This window comes from Botryllus schlosseri, chromosome 15 (genome assembly GCF_051294905.1).
Source record: "Botryllus schlosseri isolate E-star chromosome 15, Bs_hap1, whole genome shotgun sequence".
In the NCBI taxonomy this organism is placed as follows: Eukaryota; Metazoa; Chordata; class Ascidiacea; order Stolidobranchia; family Styelidae; genus Botryllus; species Botryllus schlosseri.
This window is the reverse complement of record NC_137250.1, coordinates 13,370,618-13,396,780: the sequence shown is the minus strand read 5'-3', so window position 1 is coordinate 13,396,780 and position 26,163 is coordinate 13,370,618. Positions and strand designations below refer to the sequence as shown.

The 26,163-nt window shown below is 41.1% G+C and overlaps 2 protein-coding genes across 3 annotated transcripts; one reads left to right on the top strand and one right to left on the bottom strand.

Annotated features, from left to right (window-relative positions):
- Nucleotides 1-4,830: 4,830 nt before the first annotated feature.
- On the bottom strand, nucleotides 4,831-12,836 carry LOC145457342 (LON peptidase N-terminal domain and RING finger protein 3-like). The gene is made up of 14 exons (XM_080335535.1): nucleotides 11,937-12,836; nucleotides 11,041-11,143; nucleotides 10,574-10,727; nucleotides 10,279-10,424; nucleotides 10,104-10,222; nucleotides 9,439-9,561; nucleotides 8,847-8,973; nucleotides 8,698-8,787; nucleotides 7,977-8,124; nucleotides 7,734-7,913; nucleotides 7,366-7,518; nucleotides 6,772-6,982; nucleotides 6,001-6,102; nucleotides 4,831-5,233 (listed from the first exon to the last, which is right to left on the bottom strand). Exons 1-14 carry the CDS (start codon nucleotides 12,168-12,170, stop codon nucleotides 5,078-5,080), a joined length of 2,046 nt encoding a protein of 681 aa, XP_080191661.1. The 5' UTR covers nucleotides 12,171-12,836; the 3' UTR covers nucleotides 4,831-5,077.
- Nucleotides 12,837-21,629: 8,793 nt separating this feature from the next.
- On the top strand, nucleotides 21,630-26,092 carry LOC145456674 (solute carrier family 60 member 1-like). Of its 2 annotated transcripts, XM_080334772.1 has the most exons (9): nucleotides 21,639-21,874; nucleotides 21,934-22,076; nucleotides 22,758-22,900; nucleotides 23,112-23,270; nucleotides 23,365-23,551; nucleotides 23,986-24,194; nucleotides 24,252-24,435; nucleotides 24,724-24,915; nucleotides 25,736-26,092. In XM_080334772.1, the coding sequence occupies exons 1-9, from the start codon at nucleotides 21,791-21,793 to the stop codon at nucleotides 25,809-25,811; spliced, it is 1,377 nt and encodes a 458-aa protein (XP_080190898.1). In that variant the 5' UTR covers nucleotides 21,639-21,790; the 3' UTR covers nucleotides 25,812-26,092. The 2 variants fall into 2 exon arrangements, with proteins under 2 accessions (XP_080190899.1, XP_080190898.1); XM_080334773.1 differs by lacking the exon at nucleotides 24,724-24,915 and having other exon boundaries at nucleotides 21,630-21,874.
- Nucleotides 26,093-26,163: the final 71 nt, after the last annotated feature.

Sequence of the window (26,163 nt, the reverse complement as noted above, 5' to 3'; positions counted from 1 at the left end):
CCGAGTATTGCTGCAAAACTGAGAATGAGCTAAATCTTTAATTACTTATTATATTGATAATCTTTGTTTGTTTAAGTAAATAGGGTGCATGCGCGAGTTCCGCACATTTCCTATACTACTCACGGGAATGCTGAAAGTCCGTCTCCAGACAATTAAGCGCAAACTATCCTCTGTCTGGAGATTTGATTGGTACTATAACGTCTGATTATATAGTGTTTCGTGATCCGCACGTGTTTCACAAGCTCCAATTTATCATCAATCTAGGAATGTGCATTGTGCAATTTGTGAAATGTGTAATTATGTAATGTGTATACGTCGCAATCGCAGCCAGTTATGATAGCTAGAAGCAATACCGCTCAAGCCGTGCTAACGTCACAACTCGTTGGCCTGTAGTTTGGTGTAATCTGGAGACCTGCTCAGTTGCCCGTTCTCTGTATATACGTAGAAGTCTGTTATATAGATGGCAGGCTGACTGAAATTAGTTGTGCGTGCACCTACGAGCAGGACCGAAACCGCACGTCGTCAGCCGCCAAAAAAAAACATTGGTCTTGGGTCTCCCATACGGTGATTACGCAAACTTCTGGTGCCTCCGCCCCCAAGACCCATTTTACGGCGGACCTACTCGAAAACGCCAGTTTTAAATGCTGTGGTAGTTCAAGATGTATTTTACGCTGGTCGCGCGAACGTCGAAATAATTATCAACCCACCACAACTACCATATGATCATGATCAGGGCGGAATACAAGAAAACGCATCGCCCTATCAAGTATGCCGGACCTGTAGTGTGGAACAGCATATTGCCCGCTATACGACAGTCGTCGCGCAAGCATGTCCTGCCCATATTCAAATCGAAATACAAGCAATTTCTATACTGAATCAGTACCATTCAGCCCTCAAGATTACCGGACCACAATCTAACATATCGACCTCGCCTACCGACACATCCAGCATTCATTTTTGTCGGTTCCTTTTATGTTATCTTTTCTTAAATCCAGTTTGCAATTACATGCAGTAGGCAAGGCGAATGTTTGATTAAAATACGTATAGCCTACTCCAGGTCGTTTCGGCACCCTCCATGTTTTCATTATATCGCAATCTTGTGGTGTAGGCTACTGATTTGATAAAAAAAATTAATAAAAGATGATGATGGTGATGAACCTATAATAATTTTGTGCCCAGCCGATATGCGTAAATGAGCACGAGGTTCTGTTATAAGAGAGTAAATGCTACTCATAAACATAAGCAATAAACATAAGGTAGCCTATACGGCGCGACCTACGGGCTACGGTGTGTTGTGTATGTTATTATGTAACGTATGAATGAGGTGGTAGAAGCGTAAAACATAACGGTGTATACCTTTAAAATCAAATATTGCAAGTCTCCCTTCCGCTATGAGAAGAACGTTCTACGACTTATTTACATTCCAATCATAATGGCCCGTTGGCCGCGGCGTTGGATTCGTATCAAGTATATTGTATAGCCCAGTGGTTCCCAACCTGTGGTACGCGTACCACTAGTGGTACGCGAAGGTCTTCCAGGTGGTACGCGAGTGGATTCTGTTTTTTCGACCGAAGGGAGGTATTAGTTCAGGTGGGGTTGACTTCAAGTTTTTTGAAGCCGTCGTCGTCGTGGATAGAGAGACTCCCACCAATGACGACCCATGTTAGGGGTGGCCAACCTGCGGCCGCATGCTGCCGTAGAAGGTAATTTGTGCGGCCGTGGACATGTAATTCAATTAGTATGTGTTGGCGGCCGTCGACATGCAATTTGCATTTACGACTTGACTCCCGATTTCTTGATAGATTTTAATTAATCTTGAAATTTTCTTCGCGCTGGGCGCGAAGAGTAGAGGAAGATGATGCGCCCTATATAGAAATACCAACTCGAAATCGTGTATACCTATAACTATACAGACAATCCTGATTGGAGGTCGAGAAATAACAGCGTGCAACAAAGTGACTAATAACAATTGGCCCACCCGAAGATGCATCATCATTTATAACTTGCCCTCAATTTCCGAAAACACCCCTCTATCAACTCTACCGGTGAATAGGACCACATCCATGGGCTGAGAAAGGATAAATGTTTGATAGTAATATGTAAAACTTCTAATATTATTCACGAAATTCATTAGTAAATCTTTAAAAAAAATTCGTGCTTCGCGCGGCAATGCCTGCAGTCCCATAACATCACCAGTGACCAGTGACCACTCGCGATTTCGTTACATATACCAAGCCTATTATGATTAAATAGATTATTTCCGAGTTCACCAGAAATGGACGTAGACACTCTAACGTGAACATTTGACGTCCATATATAGGTAATTACGACTATATGCCCTGGAATGCGGCCGTGGATGGCAAAAAGGTTGGCCACCCCTGGCCTACGAGGAAGAGATCTAGTAGTAAAGCATTGGGAATCTTACCTAACCATATTACGTTTTAATATATTTGACCACAATAATTCCAAATGTGTCCATACAGAAATCATATACACTGCACCTTAAAATGGGCCGTTTATTTTCTGTTTCGCTGCCTTTGGCAGCTCGACACACGGTGGAAACATTTTGACTTCCTTCGGCGCTCGTAACTTATGTAGGTGGTACGCGAGCACTGCATAAAACCTCGAAATGGTACGCGGGTGGAAAAAGGTTGGGAATCACTGGTATAGCCTATTAAGATCGTTCATCTGATTGGCTGACTGCCGCCGCCGTCTGACAATAACAACTGATCGTTTGGCGAAAGGCTTGTGTCAAGAATATTCCAGAAATCGGCAGGTAGTACTAAACACGACGTTGACATGGGGGTCATGAGAGATATATTCCGCGGCGACTAAGTGCTGTACTCTTAGCGACAAGAGTGTATTGCCACCCGAGTACCGCCCCTGATATACGGGTGTGAATATAACACCAATGGCACACAAAACCAGGACGTAGGCCTACCTCAGACTTATGCCGCGGTGTAAGTCTGGTACAACATTTTAATCCAAATTATGCATGCACGTAAAATAGGCTTACCATATTTTGGAAATCTAAAAAGAGGACACTTTTTCAGAAATTTGAGACTTGCAAAACCGGAGAAGAACTCTCAAAAATCGGTGAACTTTTCCCACTGTGTGATCGGTTGACTAAAAAAAAGGCATCTTTTCGCTCAGAGCTCAAAATACCGTTTGAGCGTCACTGCTCTGCTAATTTGCGGCATATCACTCGCATTTTGCTCTAAATATGACCTAAATTTTCAAAAAAGAGGACAAAATCTCAAAAAAGAGGACAAAAGGGCGTCCTCCGAGGACGCTTTCAAAAAATTCAAAAAAGAGGACGTATGGTAACCCTACGTAAAAGAACATACGAAGGTATAAACGCATAGGCACGTAGGATTTTTTATCGCGATATAATTCCGAATTACGTCCTCTTTTCGTGTACCATCCATTTTCGGTGTGATTACACAGTATATACAACTATACACATACACAAACACAATCTTTCGATAGGAGTCTGGGCAATATTCGACTGTAATCCAATGATGGAAATGCGGACACTATTGCCCTAACAACACTACACGAATATTTCAAACACACTGTAGCATACGACTCGTGTACTACTGACTACAGTACACCACTTGGCTTATCGGCGGTAACACAACTGTTACTGCTGTTAGGAAATGCGCTACAAAGCAAGCAGAAACCATACCTCTAATGCAGGGGTGTCAAACTCAACTAGCGTCGCGGGCCGGATTCAAACCTTCAAGTCTCTCGCGGGCCGCACCAGTCAAATGATTCCAAAATGCTTCCTAGAAATCCATGCCAATGTTTTGTGCTTGAAAATTTTATTATCAAGCATTTTATTATATTACGAACCATAGAGATTCTATTCTATAGTGACATTCACAAACAACCGAATTGGCAAAATACGATGATTGACCGACCGCGTGACCGGTTGAAGACATCTACAAACCAATAAACAATGGCTCTAATGGCGACATCAGTTGGCAAACTTAGCATATTTCGATGCTGCCTTTATTTTTGTCGTAGGCTACCCTGCCTTCAGCCTTGCATGTGCTTTCGGGGCAATACAAGAGATATTAAGCGTAAACGCGTACGTTGGAATTTGGTTCATTCGGCTATCATGAAATCGCGAATTCGCGACACGGGATTCTCTGGAGGCCTGGAACTTTTGAGTCAGTAAGTAGCACAGCACTGCGATCACGGTTATTTGAAATACATTCTTGTGTAGCTACAATATTCTTCATTTAACCTGCGGTTTTGCACTGGCGTTTTCGCTTCTTTGAATAACTATTCTTCGGTAATTTTTTCCACAAAACTTGAAATTCAGCGTGCAATTTTTGCCTTCCCGGAATTTGGTGTCAACGTCGCCGACTTGTTTCTAATGGTGAGTAGAGTAACAGAGTCGGTGGTTACATGTTGTCTATATTAACATGCTCGACATTTTCTGTCTTGCGGGATTGTTTGATGGAAGTATTGGTTAGAAATGCGGTGGATAATACAAGCATTTTCCAATCTACTCAGAATGACACCCCCGCTCTAATGGATTTGTGCCTACGAGGGGGTTCGTAAAATGTGGAACATTGTACAATCTCGCGAAGTTCATTCCTTGCAATAGCATTTTGAGACTACAGGCTTGCCTGCTGCAGGCAAGATAATCGAAACGCATATTCGCTTTCTTCATGAAGCCACAGTATATAATGCGCGTTCTAAGCAGGGTTGGTCAAACAAGTCATTGTTGGTACTTCCTTGCTGCCCAGTGACCACCTCTGGTCCTGAGTATCAAAAATGGCTGAGCCACATTCATAACCAAGCGAAATCGAAAACACAGACGATCGCGTACGCTTTATTCATTTTAAATATGGAACTCGCAGAAAAGAAGACAAAAATACAGTGACTGTTACGCCCCCAACGCGAGAGGGCGGAAAAATAGAAGGAAATAGATCGTAAATTTTACGAAGAGCAGTAAAATGGCAGGGAAAAATACACGCCCACTTCCCGGGCAACTGCGCGATTTCATATCGCAGGGGGTCGGTAGGCGCCAACAAAAATCAGATTGCACTTGGGTGGGTCGGTGTCACGTGTTCTTCGGCTTTTGCAACAGCTTCAAGAGCTTGTGAACGATCAAAAGCCTCTGCTTGAGACTGTTTCTGCCCAGCACGTTGGCTTTGATCTTATCTTGCACCGGCAGCACAGCCAAAACCCACCACAACCAGTGAGGCCCGTTAGCTCCCTGCAATAAGTAACGCCAATCAGCAATGGTCGGCAACATATAACAAATATCGAAATATCAGCAGACACGGACATGATGTCATAATTACGTCAAGGTCTCAAAGTTTAGATTCACACATCTGTATACTCGCTAGGGGCATCGTCACCAACTAGTAGTGAATTGAAAAATACATTGTATATACAATACAATGTACAATAGATTATATCGATGATATGATTGGGTGTATACAAAGCTCTTTAATTCTCTACTAGTTGCTGACGATTACCCCCGACGAGCGTCCTCCGAAAATATTCGGTTCATTTCAACACGAATATATTATTCAATCGTATACTGAAGCTACAAGAGTTTACTCACACTCATGTATGGGAGAATTAATCTCACGTCAGCCCGCGCTAACGTCTGCAAGCAATTGGTAATTTAACCTTTGCGTTTACAAGCAGCCAATGAGAGAGGTTTCCCGCGGTTACGTGTAATGTGTGCGCAAGTTATATAATTCGAAATTTCGCGAGAAATTACCTCACAGCGCTGTCACGCGAATAAATTCCGCGCTCGACTGAGCCCGATTCAGATTACACAATTTCGACAATCGGCGAAGGCGAGAACAAACAAATAATGCGTGCAACTTGAATGCGATTTTCAGTTATGTGTGTTCCACGGAAGATTCCCACCGAATTTAATCGAAACAGATCATCCGAAGCCCGCGCGAGCTATTCGAATCGTAGCGTCGTAGGCGAGGTTCGAAACAAAACAGAAATAGGATATCTTACCATGTCGGTATCTCTTTCGGGAAAGTCTTTGAAGTGCGTTCTGATGCTTTCCTTGCAGTTTTCGTCGATGCCCGTGTACCAAGTTTTGGAACCCTGGTAAACCTGATCGAACAGAGACGCATTTCAGAAATTCGGAATTCCCACGAATAACACGAGACATTAGCTAGCGAGGTGGCGCATATTTCGTAGCGATATTCAAATTTCAGGCAGACAATGGCCAGCCAATTCTTTACGGAGGTGAATACGATACGTTATTGCTCCATACTTAAGTTTTGTTTTGAACATTCTTGACATTAGAACCAGAGGTAGTGGCTAAGTACTTATACTTTATCCGAGTACTAAAGAAGGCTATTTACTCAAATGCGTTTTCATGCTAATACCACTTCTACTAACCGGCTTACTTTTGCAAAATTAAAGATTGTAAAGTAGTAGTTTTATAAACGAAATTGTCAACCCCTATCACACCCACGTTCTGTGTCTCTAGTCATCATGCGTTAGTCGCCAAGATACATCTTGAAACTTCAAAAGAAACACTTCAGATTGACCGCTAAAGGTATGCAAAACCTCGATCAAATCTACCTAGTACTTTTCCGTGCTACCATTTCCTACTTTCACGTGATGCCGTCCGAGATATTTTAGAAATCGCAACTTCAACTTGTACTCGAGTAGAAATTTACGACTTCACCTTTACTTCTACACGAGGGCCAACAATAAATACTTTGACCAACCCTGCTTATCGTACCGGCTACGGAATTACAACACGGCACTCACCGCTTTTGACAGTTTTTCGATGATGCCCAGCTCCTGCGGACAGGTCACCTCCGTGTCTACGATATATTCCACTTTGGCGGTGTTGTAACCGTCCTTGACGCCGGTTTCGAGAGTCCTGAATCGCGAGAAGCCCTCGCTGTCGATCACGGACCGGCCGTCTTGGAAGAATGACACTTGCCGAATTTTCACCATCGTTCCAAACTCTTCGAACCTGCGCAAAGAACGTAAACTCAAGTCTCAAACGGAGGTCGCTAGTAACAAATGATTTCTCTTTTTATGAGTGCTGATTAGGTTTTATCGACGTGTAATGGCGCTACTTGCTCATGTGATTATGAATTTAAACCACTTTTACTTCTATTTCAGTTTTTTACGCAAAACTAGGCCGAGAACTTACTTTCTTCAAGAGACTCTTGGACTTTCAGAACTTCAATATGCAATTAAATAGTAGAGCAGTAGTTGCATAGTAGAATATTTTTAGGTTCATTTCAATATGATATACTATTCACTTATTCTTTATTCAAACCACTATTTCTACTTGTTCCAGTACCTCGTGCCAGTCTCAAAGCAAGAATAATAATTTTGCATTCTACTCACGGCTTGTCTTCCGACGGCACGCCGATACCGAATTTTCCGTCGTGAAATTCCATCGCTCGTCGCAGCATCAAGCGGTACTTCGGTTCGAATATGTGCAGCGGGCAGGGCATCGTTGGATACGCGAGAGTGCATACAAAAATCGGCGTCAACGATCTAAGAAACGGACGAAATTCCAATATAAGAAACGCATATTCCGATATCGGCTCGCAGCTACCAAAATAGCAAATGAAAATTTACATTTGGTCATTATTTGATACCCAATTATCTTGTAGCTTTTCTGAATTTCACGGCAATATTACCTCAAATCCATTACCTCTCGCAAATAACATCTTGACAAGGCGATGGAAGTGAAAAAAAAATCTACGAACCTCAAATTTTCAATTTCTTTCTCCTGCAATTCCAGTCTCTCCTGATACTCGTTTGGCAGGATCTGTCGGATGATACTGGCGAGGCACATGTCCAGCGAAGGCGAATAGAGCTTTTGCTTCTCCACTTTCAACGACAACTGCCCTTTGCAAAGCGGGCATTCGCTGTTGTGATCCAAGCTCCTGAAAAAACACCGAGATAGTGTTTTTGACAAGAAAAAATACGATTTAATAGCGAGCGCCTACCTTTCTAGACATTCTCGGCAAAAGCTGTGTCCGCACGGCGTGCACACCGGGTTGAAAAATAAATTCATACACAGACTGCATTCGAAATCAGACGCGTTCACGAGCGTTTCGTCAAACTCTCTGGGTTGGGATAACGCCTCCATGTTTTCTGTAACAAAAAATGTCATTAGCACTCACATCAAAGAAGCGTAGAGATGTACGACAAATGTCATGTCACAATGAGTCAACCGCGCCTCGAAATCTGTTGGAAATTGACATAATGGCGGATGCCGATATTCGATTCCAGTAGCTCTCAACATCATCAAGTCCATACTATCAATCATTTTATGCAATGCTTGTCAATTCATTATTGAAACCAGAGAATTTCAAGAGAAAACGACCTAAATATCACGTCACAATTTCCCACTTTTACTGCAAGCAATACAGATCAAATTAAAGGCGGTAGCGTTAGGCAATCTATAATGCCGTATTACCAACAGTTCAGTCACGAAACAATTACTCGTAATCAATCGCAGGTTGTGCGGAAACCATGCCTGACCTAATTGCCAATTCTTCGAAAAACATTCAAAGTTTGTTAGGGAAAGATGACAATTCTCATCAATTAATACCAATGGTGACAATGGTTAACAAACATCATTGTCACAACACTTCAACACTAATTAGGACATGTAAAACATAGCGTCATTAGCAACATCACATTACAAAAGACAACCGCACTTACTTTTTCCTTCATTCTTTAAATAATTTTCGAAATTCGTGTCCGACAACAGGCTTATGTCCAAGTCGCGCATTAAACAGCACAGCAACGTTTCTGCAAATAGAAAAATTGTTGACACGCCACCGAAAATATATCGCAATAATAGGGCCTACCTAGGACGGCCCCGTCTCTACTTGCGGATGTTGAACCAGGTCCCGGCGACACGGACTCTCCGGTTTTCCGCCGTTTTGCGATAGGATCAAATAAAGTGAAGCCTTTTGATAGCAGCCGGTGTAGAATCTACAGAGCAAATACATTAAAATTAGACCAGAGAGTTAGCGCCTGATTTCATTGGTGATACTAAGGACATTCGGTTGAATGTACTGTTGGAACGGTTATGTTGTATTCAAGATATATTATTGTGAGACAAAATCATGTTATGGATTGTAATTTTGCTGAAAATATCCAGATCCTAGCACGGTAAGCAATCACATTTTGTTGTTGCCACTCGCCAATGCTGGGAATCTATATGTTATTGTAAACTAATCTATCACATCATATTCCTATTATATTGGTGCCCAAAACACCAAGTTAATCCACCATACAAAAGTCCTAATGTAAGTACTAATCTATCACATCATATTCCTATTATATTGGTGCCCAAAAGACCAAGTTAATCCACCATACAAAAAGTCCTAATGTAAGTAAATCTCAATTTGATGACTCAATCCACCCAGGAAAGTGTTAAGTGTAATAACTTCTTACCTCCTTGGCATTTTGCATAGGTTTAATTGCGGATGGATTCATAGAGAGGCAAGACAAATAGCACATCAAGGCATCGACCTCTTTCTTTTCTTTTAGAAGTATGTCGCCTTTCACCATCAAGGACTGTAAAAATAGAGGAATTCATCAAGAAAATGGTGCGGGGAGAATAAAGTGCGTACCAGTGTCGAGTTAATAATACATACTAAAATAACAGGAGTGGAGGTAGCGTTTCAAACTGTTATAATCACATCCACAAGTCTGCTCAAATTTAAGTACACCTAGGCCTGCCCTTGCCCAATGAGACACAAAATCAAGTGTAACGTGAGGAGCGACTGCGTTATGAAAAGTGATGATATCAATTATGTAACCGCTCTTTCATAATAGTGAAGAAAACATTTGCCCCAAGGCTAATTCTGTAAATGCGATTTTACGTAATTGCCAGCGAGAGTTACATAACTAAAGCGGGCAACCAGGGAAGAGGCACAAACTTTCAGAGCTTTTGTCGTTCTGTCAGTGTACCGATATTTTGTTATGTTCCAAAAACATCTTGTCAAGTTATTGAAAAGTGAATTTATGTAACACCGACAATTGACCTCATACGACAGAATTCGTACACAGCTGTCTAAAATATGGGCAAAATGAACTGCTTTTAGGCTGGTACAAACCTCAAAGGAATTTCTTTTGAACGTGGTAGTGCTCATTGCGTCTTGAGCGGCGATTTCATGATTTCCCAAAGTCTGGAATGCTTTCGCGCGTCCAAGAACGGCTTGCGTACTTTGAATTCCTGCAGTGTCACCAACGTTTATAACAGGAACAAGTACAATGATTGTTATTTCTTACCGAATTCCATAGCGTCCATGTACTTTGACATTGAATCTTCATGTCGAGACTGCGCGGCTAAGTTGTCGCCTTCCACAGTAAGTGATCTCACCACATAGTCCATGGAAAACAGTTTTTGCAAGATTGACGTGAGTATGACATTGGCACTGAAAAGACATATAGTCAATAAAACATATAAATAAAGTGGCAAAAAATGAGAAACCACTACCTAACAAGCTACTACATAACTCAACCGCACTTTCAATTTGATAGGCCTATTTACGAAAGTCAATAAATGGCGGTCCTAGTAACAAACCTCGGACATGAATTGGAGTCGACATTCGTTTTGCACTCTTTACACCGTTGACAAACTTTCAAACAGCTCTTACAAAAGGTATGTCCGCAATGTAGCGTGACTGGATCGTGCAATAGTTCCCAACAAAAAGTGCAAGAGAAACCGTCGTTTTGTTCTGTAAAAATTGATTCAATAGTGAAATGATAATTAAAAAATGTATCTCAGGCTGATCTGCACACAACACTTCCACTGAAAATTTACATAATCAGTAAAATGTGCGGATGAATTACAACACATAACGTTACGTAACAACTGAATCATACAGTCTGACCATTACACAATGATCCATCAAAGAAAACACAATTATCACATAAATATATTATCTAACTTTCGACACACTTACGCGTTTACCTCTGACACACACTGGAATCACACACAGAAAAACCGCTGATTTTTTTATCGGAAAAGAGGTTTTAAAGTTAACGTACCTATTTCGGATATTTTACTGAGCAGATTCGATACGCGATTGACAAAAATTTCTGCGACCATGTTCATGGTTTCCTGGTCGATTTTTCCGGGAAGACGCGAAATCTGAAAAGTTGAAGGTCGCAGGATTAGAAAAGTAACATGACTTGATAGGCCATAAAGTGGAAGCTCAAAGAAAGCTGAGTACAACTGAAGTGATTACGGGAGTTTGCCTTCAGCCCTTCAGGCTTTGTTGCATCGTAAAACTATTTCAATCACGGTTCGATTTCCCACCCAGAAACAGATTACGTAACCAAGAAATTGGACAATTTTTCAAATTACGAAATGACTCCATACAGAGGTAGTCTGCTTAACAAAATGTATGTCGCCCAATTTGATATACCATCGTGTCCGCAGTCACATTGACCGGGGTGGAATCCAGGTACCAGGCAATAATTATCGCATGATGGGGGTTGTCCCTGCGTGACAGAGCATGTTTTGTGGACTAGAACAACATGGGTGCTTGTATTTTACTGTCCCATTAGAACTACAAAACAATAAAAACTTAACGACAGTGACAGTATTCGCTTTTGTGGTGACTACAAATTTACCTCAAATCTATTTATAACATTTGTGCCGGACCAGTTCACCTCTTTATCTTAGCCAGCGTGTCAACGTAGGCTACATGACCTAGTGAAATAGTACACGCCATCACTTTAGACACCACCAAAATCATTAGAAGGTAATCCAATGATTTCCTTTTATAGTTATGAAGACAAGTTGTCTATAACATTTCAACCGTTTGAACTTTAATTCAGTAGCCTACTGTACTTTGGAACACAAGACTTGCCACACACCGGCTATAGCGGGATTTATATTTGACAAACTGACATCATTTCATATGGTAAATGATTCATACCTCCTTCGCAGCTCTGTTCAGTATTCCCAAAGTCTCGCTTGCTAAAATTGTATCCAGATTTGAATCGCCAGATGATTTTGATATTCCCACACCTTTAGGACTTGAGTTGACCGACACACTTCCGGGAAGAGCAGATTTACCCAAAGGAGCTCCTCTTTTCAAATAGTTTTTGATATCTTCTTCTGTAAGATCCCGTGACAACTCACGTGCATTCATGCATTGCTCTGCCATCATGTATTGTGCAGTAAATTACTGTTAGTGTCGCCTTGATATTAGGTTATAGGCGAATATCAGGTGGATATAAACATAACTGAAATACATCACAAAAAAGCCTGTTGATATCTATTAATGAAAACCATGGGGAATGGCTAGGAACACAGACGTACCGATCAACTTGTATTGAAGCAAAATCTACGTGACAAAGGAATTGGAATGAGAGAGAGAGAGAGAAATTCATTTAAAAAAAATAAAAATTCAGGCACGTAATTGAAATTTGAAACTGCAAATGACACAGAAGATCGACCGGATGCAGTAAGTGAAATGTATTTGAAAAAAATAATCACGATATAAAATGTACAATGGTATATGTATACGCATTCGCATAATGTATAGCTATATAGTAATTGCGAGATGAAACTGCAGCGAAGAGCGAAGTGATCTTGTCACTCAGTGGTGATCAAACTGATCATCCATGGAGTCTATACTATACAACTTTACAGCAGTTTGGAGCGGGTACAGGAACTGTTAGTAGTAATCTGACTGAGTTTTTCGAAAACACTATGATAATCCAGATATACAAGAGACTCAACCTCCTCAGCAAAGGCTTCAGCGTTATCCGACGGCGAAATACAGACAACTGCGGGTGCGTAAGCGAGATTCAGTTATCGAGCGTATTCCGCGTAATCGAACCACAACAACCGAGACTTATGTAATGCTAGGTTATATTATTCGTTACAGCGAATTCGTAGGCGTTTACTTCACTGAGCTATCTAAATACTGGAGAGAGAGAGAGAATGTCCTATGTGACATAACACTTATGACAAATGAAAAGTGACAATGATGTTTTGATACAGTTTCTTGTGTGAAAAATGGACGTCCTAAAGTATTAGTCAGTACGTTCGGGCTGTGGCTGGTCCTACTGTATACTTGCCACCTTTTCTGTTGCCGCTCCAAATACTACTCCAAGTCGTTTCGACACCTTCCTATCTTTTCATTGTATCGCATTCTCATGGTGCATTGAAATGATGAAATTGTTAATAATAATACGACGAATAAATGTGGTAAGCTACAAATTGCCGAATACATTTTATGAATTTACTAACGTCTGATCTGACAAATATAACGTCTTCTCCACTTCGATATCATATGGAGAAAACTAGGCCAAGTGTGCGTCCGTGTGGGCCATAATAGCCAGCGCGAACAGCAGCTGGAAAACACAACACATATTTAAGTTGCCGGGTCAGAAAGTGTTTTCATTATATCAAAATACCACAAGATTGTGATATAATAGAATGATAGGAGGCGTCGAAACGACTTTTTTGGAGTATTAGTCTTTAAGTCGGACATGTAGCAGCAGGGTTTCGGAGCCCCGGAGCCGTGCATTTTTACCGGAGCTGGAGCCGGAGCCGGAGCTCTACATAAAGTTCAGCCGGAGCCGGAACCAGTTATTTGAGGGGTAGCTCCGGCTCCGAGGTGTTTCATAAGATGATATTATGCAACAACCATTATCTGCTGGGCTCACATAATTCAACAGCACGCCTTCGCGCGAAATTAAGAATCTTTTCCTCTTTGGCGCTACCTTTTCCGACTAACCATGCTCCTGGGGATTTAACAGCAGAGCAGTCGTATGTTCAATTTTCATACATGAGTGCCGAACCTCGGTATGCGAAATATGCCTGTGAATATTGTGGGTATTCGGCATACCCGCAATTTCATCATCAGCATAGCCTTGTTGGCCAATTGTACGGTTCGAAAATAATGATCACTATGTATTACGCGAAATGGGAGAGAGGATAAAAACGTGATTTCGTTGCACATGTCGATATGATGAGCACGAACCGAGAAATTCCATCTCTTCGTTGCTATGAATCGGACGAGCAAATACTCGTTCTTTCGTAATAGTTCTCTAATCGGGTCGCAAAATTGGACAGTGTTATTGAGTATGCAATTATGCATGCGAATTGGAATTCATTACTGCGCATGATCGTCATTCAGTCCAGTAAGGATTTTCGAGCGTGAATAGGGGGACGGCAGAAGAGTAGGCCAAAACGCCGTTACACTCAGCAAACAATTGTCGCGGTACGATCTACTCAATGCGATGTCAGGACCCCATGGTATTTTATGTTGGAGACAAATTTCTGATTTGATACGCTATTTCCAATTTGTAATCATCTGTTTCGTAAATTCATTCTTGATGTCTGCTTGATACTCTAGTATTCCCGGATTATTGCGCACTGTGACTTGTCACTTGTAACTGTGCAATGTGCATTGTGCATACTGCATAGTTTAATTCGTTATTGGCATGGCGCAATGTGCATGGCACAGTGTTTAATTCGATTACTCGATTCGTTTCAACGGGAAAATATTATATTCCGATAAACTTGATCGACACCGGATGGACTGGTAACGAGTGCACCAATATCGAACGTCAAACCATTGGCCAGTTGGTAGCAATCGAATTTCTATTGATCAGGTCGTGATGTCAGCCCATATTGCTCTTACTACAGTTACCGTTGAATATTAATCGCTTATTTAAAGATTGAATTGAGCTGTATGGCTTAATGTTAACACGAGTACAGTGCCAGTGTTAAAATGCCGCATCAAAATTTTCATACTGTAAACAGCAATCGCATGGAGTAAAGTGCGTTCTAGCACAACTATAGAGACTGTAGGACAGGGGTCGGCAACCTTTTGCTAGTCGCGGGCCAAATTTCGGGTGTACAACTTTTTGGAGGGCCGGAAATTTTCTTAGTACTATATTTTACGCTCACTTCGGTATATTATCCTACATTGATGCAATCTCAATCATACCAATCAGAAGACACATGTATTTACACTTCAACAACACAGAATAATTGTGACAATTGACGCAGCTTGCTTTGTGAAAGGTTTTCAACTTCTGGTAACAAGTCAGATGAAACAAGAATCAGACCCTATTCAAAATGGACGTCAGGAATACGTGATCTTAGCTTGCTCTTCGTGAATTTCATTGTTCACAACTATTGTTCACATGCGTACGTGCTTCCAAAATTCGATGCAATTTCTTTTGCATTGCTGGTCAAGCTGGGATAAAGACTAATTTCAAGAACGTACTCTTTGTCAAAGTCATGCAGCGATATGCTCTTGGTATGAAATTTGTCATTCAATTCAACTGCATCGCATTTCAGAAATGCCATTTGAAATCTTCAGGCAATGGTATTGGCGTCCGCATTAAACAGAGCACTGAATAGTCAGAATTCATTTTGTAGAGAAGAAATGTCGGAAAAGCGGGTGAATATTCAGTAGTTAAATTTCGTATCACAGTTACAAATGTAGTGTTGGTACTAGGTTTTCTCTCCTCCAGTATAGGAAAGTGAGCATAATTTTCTTTGTACTGTTGACATTTCCAGAGTCACAGATTTGTTTTGAATGTGCCTCAACATCTCATGTATTTAGTTGTTTTCCCCCCTGGACTTGCAAATTCAATTTTTTCAGATGTGACGTTAAATGTACCAGGAAAGCAAGATGAGATACCCATTTTCGATTACAAGATTATGAGTCGGCGATATTTGTGTTTTCGAGGAAAGTTGCAATTTCATTTCTCGATTCATACACTCGTGTAAGCATAGCTGCTCGACTCAATGAGCGAACATGACAGATATAGGCCTGCATGACATCGCCATATTGATTCTCTGCTTCTAGTAATATCTGGCGTAACTGATTCAGTTATTGAGACAAAAATCATATTAACAGTTTTCACCATTGTGGCCAAAACACTATTCAGGTTTTTTGTCTTGGCACACAATGCCTTCTGGAAAATCAAACTATAGATAGGCTAACTAACATACGGAGGCTAGTTATCTATAATTGAACAGTTTGAGATTCCGTCATTGCGTCTGAGATGTTCCAAGCGTTTTTGAAGCAATGGAAGAACACCTTTATTGTCACACCCCGTTAGAGTGGTAAACCCTTTAAAAAAATAATGGAACACCTTCGGTTGCGAGATACACCCGATTGATAAGCACTGTTCCAGTCTAGTCTATCTCCATCTCCTACTTCAACCACATTCGTTTTATGGCGTAACAATAGACTAATACGATGTAGGCTACTATTATATTATAGAAATTAAACATGGAACGGCAACGACCGATTTTGCAGCTTCGTTCCGCCTCGCCTAGGCTGGAGTGGAGAACTGTTTTGCGTAAGCGACTGTAGGATTCCTGGCAATCCCAAAGCTATCTTCCCGAGCGCAGAAATTATTGAATCTGGTCTTGATCGAAAGCTACTGTTGCACCGATTCCGAAAATATAAATCAAAATAATGATCAGGCACTGATCGACCTATAATCCGTCATCCAAGTCTGAAATATCGACATTGTTCGAACAATCGGAGTGTCGCAACGGGTCATCGTTATGGCCATTGTGTTGCGGTTACTCGATTGTTCTGACAGTCAAATTGCCTGTAGCCAAATGGAAATTGTGACGTGATACAATTTCACTGAGCCGTGAGATTTGCTTGTGTCGACACCATATAGGACACTATGGTCTCACATAAATAAAATGACCAAACACGTAGTAATTGAAGCGTGCAGCGTAGGTTGTCGTAAACTAGTAGTGAGGTATTTTAATAGCATAATATTCATTTCTGTTTTCTGTTCTTATACCTTAACCAAACCTCTTGTTTTATTGAAATTGAATTCGAACATAGTTTATATACTCCTCAACCATTGGTGTAGGCTCGAATGGTATCATATCAACATGTAAATGAGTAATGTATTGCATCTTATCAATTCGTTTTTCAAGTTTTGCTGGTAACTATAAACTGAGGCTATGCAATTACTTACGTAGTTGAACAGTTCTACGTATATGCCTATGTGAGCGATACAGTGCCTTCTTGCGTGCATATTTAACTTTATATTCGTTCATCGGTTCAGAATCAATGACCACATCAATCTGTTAATCAGAGCTAGCAAAATGCAATGTCGTAATCATGCCTCATACTTCGGAAAGGTAATTTGACTTGAATTGTGACTTGACTCGTGACTTGACTTGACTTGACTCGATTTGACTCGAGTCACCTCCAAAAATCGAGTGACTTGACTTGACTCGATTCACCTTCGAAAATCGATTGACTTGACTTGACTCGAGTCAAAATGTACAATGACTCGAAATGACTCGTGACTCGAAGGTAGTGACTTGATCCCAACACTGGCTAGACTACGATAAGTAAATGCTAGATTGCAAAACATCAGTTTCAAACGTTATGATGGGCCATATATACTGTGATGAAATATTTCATATGGGCGACAATGAGGTGTGAATGGAACCACGCAACCCTAGGGTTACCATATTTTGGAAATGTGAAAAGAGGACACTTTTTCAGAATTTTAAGACTTGCAAAACCGGAGGAGAATTCTCAAAAAATGAAATGGTAAATTTTTCCCACTTTGTGATCGGATGACTGAAAAAGAGGTCAACTTTCCGCTCAGCTCCCGAAATACCCGCCGGAGCGAACCTTCAGTGCTGATTTGCTGATTTACGGCATCAGAGTCGAATGTTACTAAGAATATGAACAAAATTCTCAAAAAATGGGACAAAAGGGCGTCCTCCGAGGACACTTTCAAAAAAATCAAAAAAGAGGACGTATATTAGCCATACGCAACCCTCTACCTTAATTATATCCACCAATACTTTCGTGAAATCATACTGGTCACTCCATATCCGCTGTGCGCGAAGCGCGTCGAAAATTATGGACTTTACTCAACTTTAATGAAAATTAAATGGTGATAATCCGTGAAAACAGCCCCGAAATTTCTCAGGCTATCTTCCTGATTGGAGGGTTAATCTACTTCTACTTGACAAACTGAAAATAGCGAAAAGTAAGTAAGTAGATCACAAAATATTACGAAGTAGAAGTAGCGGGAAATTAAACCTACTTGGGTAAGTATCCAAGTAGCGGAAAACTACTTGAGTACTTCAAAAAAGTAGTAGTAATTATCGCTACTCACCACCTCTGGTCACAAGCAGACATGGGGTAATCGTGCTTAGTAATCGTACTCGATTACGACTATTACAGCATTTTCAAGTAATCGTAATCGCAATCGATTAAATTCGAAAAGATTCTTAAGTAATCGTAATCGTAATCTATTATTTCACATATCTGATCGATTTCTTTGTGAAAGAACGATTGCCTTTTACTTGTGAAAGGACTATGACAAGTGAACATTCGCGAACAGGGAAGAGTACGATATTATATCTGGAGTGGTTTTATAGATCGCAGAAACGTGAGATTTGCAAACTCCACTGCTCATTATTACTTCACGGGTATTATATTTGCTCATCAAACAGGTACACTTGTCTCCACAGGCTGGCTGTAAAAATGTTAGTTTAAAAGGAAACACAAAGAAAAATTTACCGATTGTAGCAAATGATGGGTGAGGTAGGACAACAGTGTTAATATGACGACAAGAGGTGATTATCAGTAATCAGTAGAGCGATTTTTTTTGCCTAAAAACGGGAGATATTGACCTAAAAATTCCAAATTCCAAATTTTGACATCATGTATGTAAATTAGGTGTTTTTCCACAAAATGCTAGAATTGTACTAATTATTTTCATTTCTGGCTAGAACTATATCCATCCTTGCGAAGTAGTTTGCCCTGAAAAATCTTTTTAGACTTGAAAACTGACAAATTTTCACGTATTGACGGCAGTCGAGCACAACTGATGCTTAAGGCTTGGCTGAATTTTTTTGCCGCTCCGTTCGATCTGGGATCGGTTTAGAAAGTGTGCGCGGAGCCAAGTGTGGTCTGCTGCAAGTGTGGGCAGCATACGAATACCCTGCCCCACGTGCTGAACCACTGCCTGCCGGTGATGGGAGGGTAGCATCACGGACATGCACTGCACAACTCGGTGCATGGGGTGCTCCTGGACTGTATACCAAGCCCTTCTTCTTTTTCCAGGCTCGATCTGGAACGCGTTTGTGCAGATCACGCCGCATTAACTAACAGGCGGCTGACGCCCGACCACATCTTAGCGGATGCTCACCGGGTCTTGGTCGTTGATGTGGTGTGACCCTTCGAGAATGGAGTATATAGCCAGCATGATATATAGCCAGCCGTCGAGCTGAAACATACAGAGTACCAGGACCTCTGTCACTCGCTACGTCTTGCTACAGCCAAGACTGTGGAGATGCACATGTTCACGGCAGTGTTGGGGTGACTCGAGTCATGACTTGACTCGAGTCAGACTCGAGTCACTTTTTTCGAATGACTTGACTTGACTCGAGTCACTTTGCTAAAATGACTTGACTTGACTCGGCGTATCAGAAATATGGATTGACTCGTGACTCGGAGCAAAATTCAATAGTCAATTTCGAGTCATCAAATAATCAGGTGTCGATAAAGATCACTGAATCTTGCATATGTTCGGATTGTTCGCGAAACGCTGGTGCAACCGTGAGCGCGACCAATCATTTAATGATCGTGCGTTTTACTGGGCCTCCATTGCTCCCTCACAAATAAATTGACCGCAAACGAAGTGATCGAAGCTTACAGCCTACGTTGTCGTAAACTAGTATAGTAAAGTAATTAATCTCTGTTTTTTACCTTAACCAAACCTCTTGTTTTATTGAAATTGAATTCGAATATTAGTCCTCAACCATTGGCACAGGCTCGAATTGTATCAAATCGATTTGTAAATGGGTAATGTATTGCATCCTATCAATTCGTATCTATCCTCTATTTAGGCTGGTAACTATAAACTGTGGTCTAGCAGTTCTACGTATCTGTGAGCGATACAGCATCTTCTTGCGTGAATATTAAACTCTATATTCGTTTATCGGTTCAAAATCAATGACCACCTAATCTGTTTTTCAGACAGCTTTCAAAATGCAATGACGTTATCATGCCTCGTGCTTCGAAAAGGCAACTTGACTTGAATTGTGACTTGACTCGTGACTTGACTTGACTTGACTCGACTAGACTCGATCACCTCCAAAAATCGAGTGACTTGACTTGACTCGAGTCACCTTTGAATATCGATTGACTTGACTTGACTCGAGTCAAAATGGGCAATGACTCGAAATGACTCGTGACTCGAAGGTAGTGACTTGATCCCAACACTGCCTTCCCGGTAGGGACCCTGGGGAGTTACCATCCCAGGAACCTGGCCACCTTGAGGACTCTGGTGTTTCTCTCATCGAGTCCAGGCTGGTCTCCGAGCGAGCCGTAGTCGCTTCTCAGAGCAACTCGCATGGGGTCAGGAACGCTTAATGGTGTAGTTTTCGGAACAACGAAAGTACTTGACCCCCTTCTTTTTCACCCAACGTTTAATTTCCTGTCTTCTCTCTCACGTAATTTTTTTGTTTTTCCCCGCGCCGTGCTAGGCGCGCACCTGTGCTAGGCGCGCACCTGTGCTAGGCGCGCACCTGTGCTTTTCGCTCTCCCTTCTTATAACTCCCCCAAGGCTCTGTGTTCTAAGCCTGGATTGGCACTAGCCATCACGGGGTTCGACTGCACCGGATTTGTCTCGGGCGCCTCCCCAAATTAACATAAAACGAATTTTTTAGTGTGGTTTGAGTTAATTGATTTAGATAACCAGAGTGGTTCCCAAATGCTAGGGAGGAGTTTTCCCCCACCCCACATGTGTTAGGCTGTTTTTCTTTACACCACAATGGCTGTTTTTGATGCCTGCAGTCGGATCTCGCCAGTTTGCCTCTTTTTTGCGCTGTTTGTCGGCCCCCTTCACCATGTACCGTGTTGTTTTTAGTGGGGGTATTTTGTCAAATTAATGTTCTTCCGGCGAACTAATCCCGTCCTCCCCTGCTCTTGTTCTATATTTATCATCGCATTTCATGTACGTGATTTTCGCCTGTATATTATTTATATTCGAGGTGACTAAAGTCTCGTACGAATAAAATACCACCACAGTCCATTTTCCAACTAGCATGATTGCCGCCCGCTTACCATTGCCGCAAGCATTCAGACGAGCTGCCCGTGCACCAGAGATGAGCAATGAGCATGGATTAGGATTAGGTTTTGAAAAAACAGGATTTGCGAAATTTTGTCGGATTTGGATTGGATTAGGATTAGAGATTTTTTTCTGAGCGGATTAGGATTTGGATTGGATTTACCGATTTTCTGGGAGATTAATATGTCGTGTGGCGAATGGCGATAAACTTTATTCAGATCCGTTATTGATGTACTTATAGGACACTACACTATGGTTCGCTCGGTGCAAATGAACATGAGAGGTGCCGCCCTATGCTAAGTTATTTTAAACCAAGAGAATCGTTGGTTGTGAAATTAAATTTTCCAATCCCTCCCTTGCATAAAGTAGCATTTTTTCTGAATTTCAAGTCGGAATCGGATTAGGATTGGACATGGACTTTAATATGAAAAAGTTACGGATTAGGTTTTGGATTTGAAGTTTCGGATTTGGAATGGATTAGGACATAGAAATTCCAAATCCGCTCATCTCTGCCGTGCACCTCTGCTGAGTGCTGAAGCGTGACGTATATTAGCGACATTCGAAGCAGCCAGTTTCTGTGTTTTTGTGTATGGTGTTATGTTAGTAGCAGCAGAAAATACAGTGTTTGTGCCTACCTGTTCTGTTCCACGGATTTCTTGACCTTTCTAAGACAGCATTCACCGACAAAATGACGGATGCAGGAGAGGATCGGCCGGACAAAGGTTGGAGATATTTCAAGACAATCGCATTATCGTGTGCATTTTTTGTTTTGGTAAGAATTCTTTAACAATCCCTAAATAATTACCTACACTATAACTCAATTTATCCCAGGGATTATGCATAGCTTTGCTTGGTCCTGCACTACCGACTCTAGCTGCCAACCTTGGTACCACTGTGAATAGCCTGGCGTTTCTACTAACTTCGAGGGGATGCGGCTATCTCTTTGGCTCACTCTTATGTGCATATTTGTTCAGGTAGGCTTACCATACGTCCTCTTAAGAGGATTTGTCCTCTTTTTTGACTTTTTTGAAAGTGTCCTCGGAGGACGCCATTTTGTCCTCTTTTTTGAAAATTTAGGTCAGATTTAGAGCAAATTGCGAGTGATATGCCGCAAATTAGCACAGAAGTGAAGCTCCGGCGGGTATCTCGGAGTAAAAAACGGTGACTTTAGCTCTGAGTGAAAAGATGACCTTTTTTTTTTTTTAGTCATCCACCTGACAATGTGGAGAGAAAAACGGTATTTTGAGCTCTGAGCGGGAAAGATGACCTTTTTTTTTTAGTCAACCGATCACAAAGTGGGAGAAATTCACCGGTTTTTGAGAATTCTACTCCGGTTTTGCAACTTGCAATTTTCTGAAAAAGTGTCCTCTTTTTAGATTTCCAAAATATGGTAAGCCTAGTTCAGGTATCTTCGTACTTTACTTGGGTCATATAGCCTATTCATTAGAGCACAATAAAACTATTGAAACAAGTGAAAGCGTTGAGTCTCTCTCAAATCTCAAGTAGGCTACCTACGGTAATTCATAGTCAGTACAATTCTTTTCGGAACCAAAATAGTATAATCAGCTTCTTATGTGTCATAGGTTTTATCTTCGAATGAAATCATCATGTTGCTATGCAGAAGACCTGATAGTAGGCTTGTTTCCCTTATTCAGGTTTGTCAATCAATATTTGGTCGTTGCATGTAGCTTGCTGATGACCGGAATTGGAAACTTCATTGTGCCACTGGCGGGACATTATGTACTGTTGGCAATCGTGGTTATTGCTGCAGGGATGTCAATGGGAGTGCTCGATACTGGTAAGTTTTTGATACGCCATTGATGAGACGTTTCATTTAGCTTTCAAAGCATTTTTTCATGTCTGTTGTGCAAATTATGAAGTTGGCACTGGCACCCATACGATTTTTTTGTTTCTTAAATGTGTTTATTTGTGGTATAATGGTATAATTTCTACTTGTGTTCCATCGTGAGTCATGCATATTAATGTTACAACCGACTATACAATTACAGGTGGCAATGTAATGTGTCTGGCTTTGTGGGGAGTTGACTCAGAATCATGGATACAGTTGCTTCATTTCTCTTTCGCATTCGGCGCTACAATGTCGCCGCTTCTCGCCCAGCCATTTATAAGGGAGGTAGATGAAACAAATAAGACAGAGGAGGTGACAGGTATGTCATAGCCAAGTTTTATTTCTGGTAAAATAGAAGGTCTCTCAAGAAAATGTGCTCATACTAGGTACTAATATCATGATTTCATGGACAGGGTTAACAACTTCCGAGGCTTCTGCATACGAAGTCAATGGCTTTCCGACTGTTGCGTGGGCTTTTACGATAGCGGCATCTTCTTGTTTTATTGTCTCGTTGATGTTTTGCTATTTGTGGTGCTCCAAAGACACTCTGACCGAAAGTAGGCAAGAGGACACAACTGCTGAGGAAGGAAAAGCCTACAGGTTATTTTATTCAGAATTTGGATAAAAGAGACCTTGTTGAAGATTTCAAATCCATCCTATTGCTAAGTGATGTGTGTCCACTGTCCAGGAATTGCTTCCGTTATAATCCTTTGGTTCTCGGCTCAACAGGCAAAATGTAGTGGCTGGTTTTAACAGGTCTTATGACTTGCAGAAACCAGTTACATATAGAACTACTATATATAGCAGTTCTACATATCCTTTGCAGAAGCTTCAATGGAACGATGCGTAACAGGTGTAATATAATAATAATAATCAAATTTTAAAAACAGCAGAAAATTTCCAATTAACTTAAAGTTTCAGTTATTTGTTTTGAGTTGCATACTTTCGTCCTAATTACATTCAGGGTTGATTTTAATTTTTGGCTAATTTAAACGACAGCACACTTATAACTATAGCATGCGAATATTTTACAGACTGAAAGTTTTAGCGCTGTTGTTTTTATTCTACTTCCTATACGTTGGGGCTGAAGTAGCATTCGGACTTTTCATATACTACTTCGCGATCAACTGCTACAAACATTACTCCAAGGACACTGGAACTTTGTTGAACACATTGTTTTGGGGCGCGTTTGCTGTAGGACGTTTCTTTGCAATCTTTTTTGCCAAGTGCATGACGCCTAGAAGTAGGTGTCCACCGTTGTTTGTGGTTTGGAAAATGACTACGTTCTATTTTTTGACAGCCATGTTAATTCTTGATTTAATTGGCACTACCATCTCAACGTTGGTTATGGTTCTATTTCCGTTGGTGCCTGATGATATGGAGTGGGCATTGTGGGGTGCCGTAGGATTGTACGGTTGGTCTATGGCAAGTTTGTTTCCCAGTGGCATAACATGGGCGGAACAATACATAACTGTTACCGGAACGTAAGTAGAATCAGATACATATTTGATGATATGACACTGGTTTACTTTCAATATCAATTTCATGATCCCACTTTTTCATCAATATCACAATGATACACCTGAAATTTAATGAAGTGTATATTGTATGAGTATTGGCGGGTTGATAGATTAATGTTTCACTAGTCAAGCTTGACCTTAGCAGTCCTGTTTGCGGTATTGAAATTACACGTACAATCTTTGAGATTAAGGAATGGAATGTAGTCAACCTTGACTGCTCTCAAGTTTTATAACACTGTTGTTACCCTTTAGTGCTGCAACAAGCTTTGTGGTTGGAGCCGCTCTGGGTGAAATGGTGATACCTTTTACAATGACTTATCTGGTCGTTATGGATCCGATGAACTTGATGTACTACAGTCATGCCTCTAGCTGGATGTGTATCTTCATATTTGTATGTTTGACCATTATCACCAGCAAAAGAGGTTCGAGGTTGAAAATGAGCAGGTGAGATGGAGTATGTTAATTGAGTATGCAATTATTGTTTACCAGGGTTGTAACCAAGTCACAAGGTTCCGAGTCACAAGTCAATCACACTCTTATAGTTTTGACTCGAGTCAAGTCATTTTCAATTCACTACCGAGTCAAGTTCGAGTCATAGTGTTTTGACTCGAGTCCGAATCCAAGCTCAGTTTTCAGTTCAATCCGGTTCAACCCACTTTTTTCAACTCTGCTCGAGGGAGATAGAATGACTCGCATTCATTATATAGTAGTTTTCCTCAGTTTTTGCAGTTTCTGGTCCTATTGTCCTAGTATCAGGAGTGATAGACGAAATACCAATTATGTGGTAGCTTTACTATTCTTCAAAGTTACAATGAAATGTCGGTCTTGGCTGTCCTAGTCCCGAGTCATATGACTTGGTTCGAGTCATGCACAATGGCTCGAGTACAAGTCGAGTCGATACAAAAATTGACTCGAGTCGAGTCACTTTACGCGTTTGCAAAAATGACTCGAGTCAAGATGAGTCACTTGAAAACCGCGGCTCGAGTCATTACAACCCTGTTTACGATAATACCATATTATGGTATGCTGGTTGGTTTCAAGTTGCATAAATTTCTGTAGTTTCGAACTCGAAATGGGCCGCCGTACTGAAACAATAAGGTACCCCTAGTGTAAATGAATCACGTAGGAAAATTCCATGGTCGGCATAAGAGTCATTTCCAATAGAAAAACTACACAATTAGCTTGAACTTTCTTGCCAATATTTATATTCATTGGTGCAGTCGTATGCTGGAACGGATTTTCAACAGTCTTATTCTTTTGTCAGGGCCGGATCAAAAGCGGAAATGCAAGACGTCCAGACATATGACGCAGTGCCAACAAGTGATACTGAAATGATGTGAAAGAGACTGCAGTAGTTCGGGGTTATTTACGCCCTATGTTCTGATGTAATTCTTGTCTGTGCGACTCCAGAAGGCGTCCGAATGCTGGTATTTGGTTGAAGATATGTGTCTTCAAGGGTAATTACACATGACAACCAGCGATAGTGAAATCAGTCAACTTGAATTATATTTATCTGTAATGTCGAGTTTCTTTTGATTCATATTTTTATTCGAAGACGGTTCGTTTTTATACTTTGATTCATTTTCTGTTCAAAATTCAATACAGTGCAATTTGACAATGAGTGCTTACTCTTCCAAACGCGACCGGTGTTGCCTGCTTGTTTTCCATAAAGGAAATTGGTGAAACCGGTGA

Coding starts and splice junctions, on each gene's coding strand:
- LOC145457342 (XM_080335535.1), bottom strand. CDS start 12,170: ATGATGGCAGAGCAATGCATGAATGCACGTGAGTTGTCACGGGATCTT. Junction 10,425..10,573: donor GACTCCAATTCATGTCCGAG/GTTTGTTACTAG, acceptor ATGTCTTTTCAG/TGCCAATGTCATACTCACGT. Junction 8,788..8,846: donor TAGAGACGGGGCCGTCCTAG/GTAGGCCCTATT, acceptor TTCTATTTGCAG/AAACGTTGCTGTGCTGTTTA.
- LOC145456674 (XM_080334772.1), top strand. CDS start 21,791: ATGACGGATGCAGGAGAGGATCGGCCGGACAAAGGTTGGAGATATTTC. Junction 22,077..22,757: donor TTATGTGCATATTTGTTCAG/GTAGGCTTACCA, acceptor TCCCTTATTCAG/GTTTGTCAATCAATATTTGG. Junction 23,552..23,985: donor GAGGAAGGAAAAGCCTACAG/GTTATTTTATTC, acceptor AATATTTTACAG/ACTGAAAGTTTTAGCGCTGT.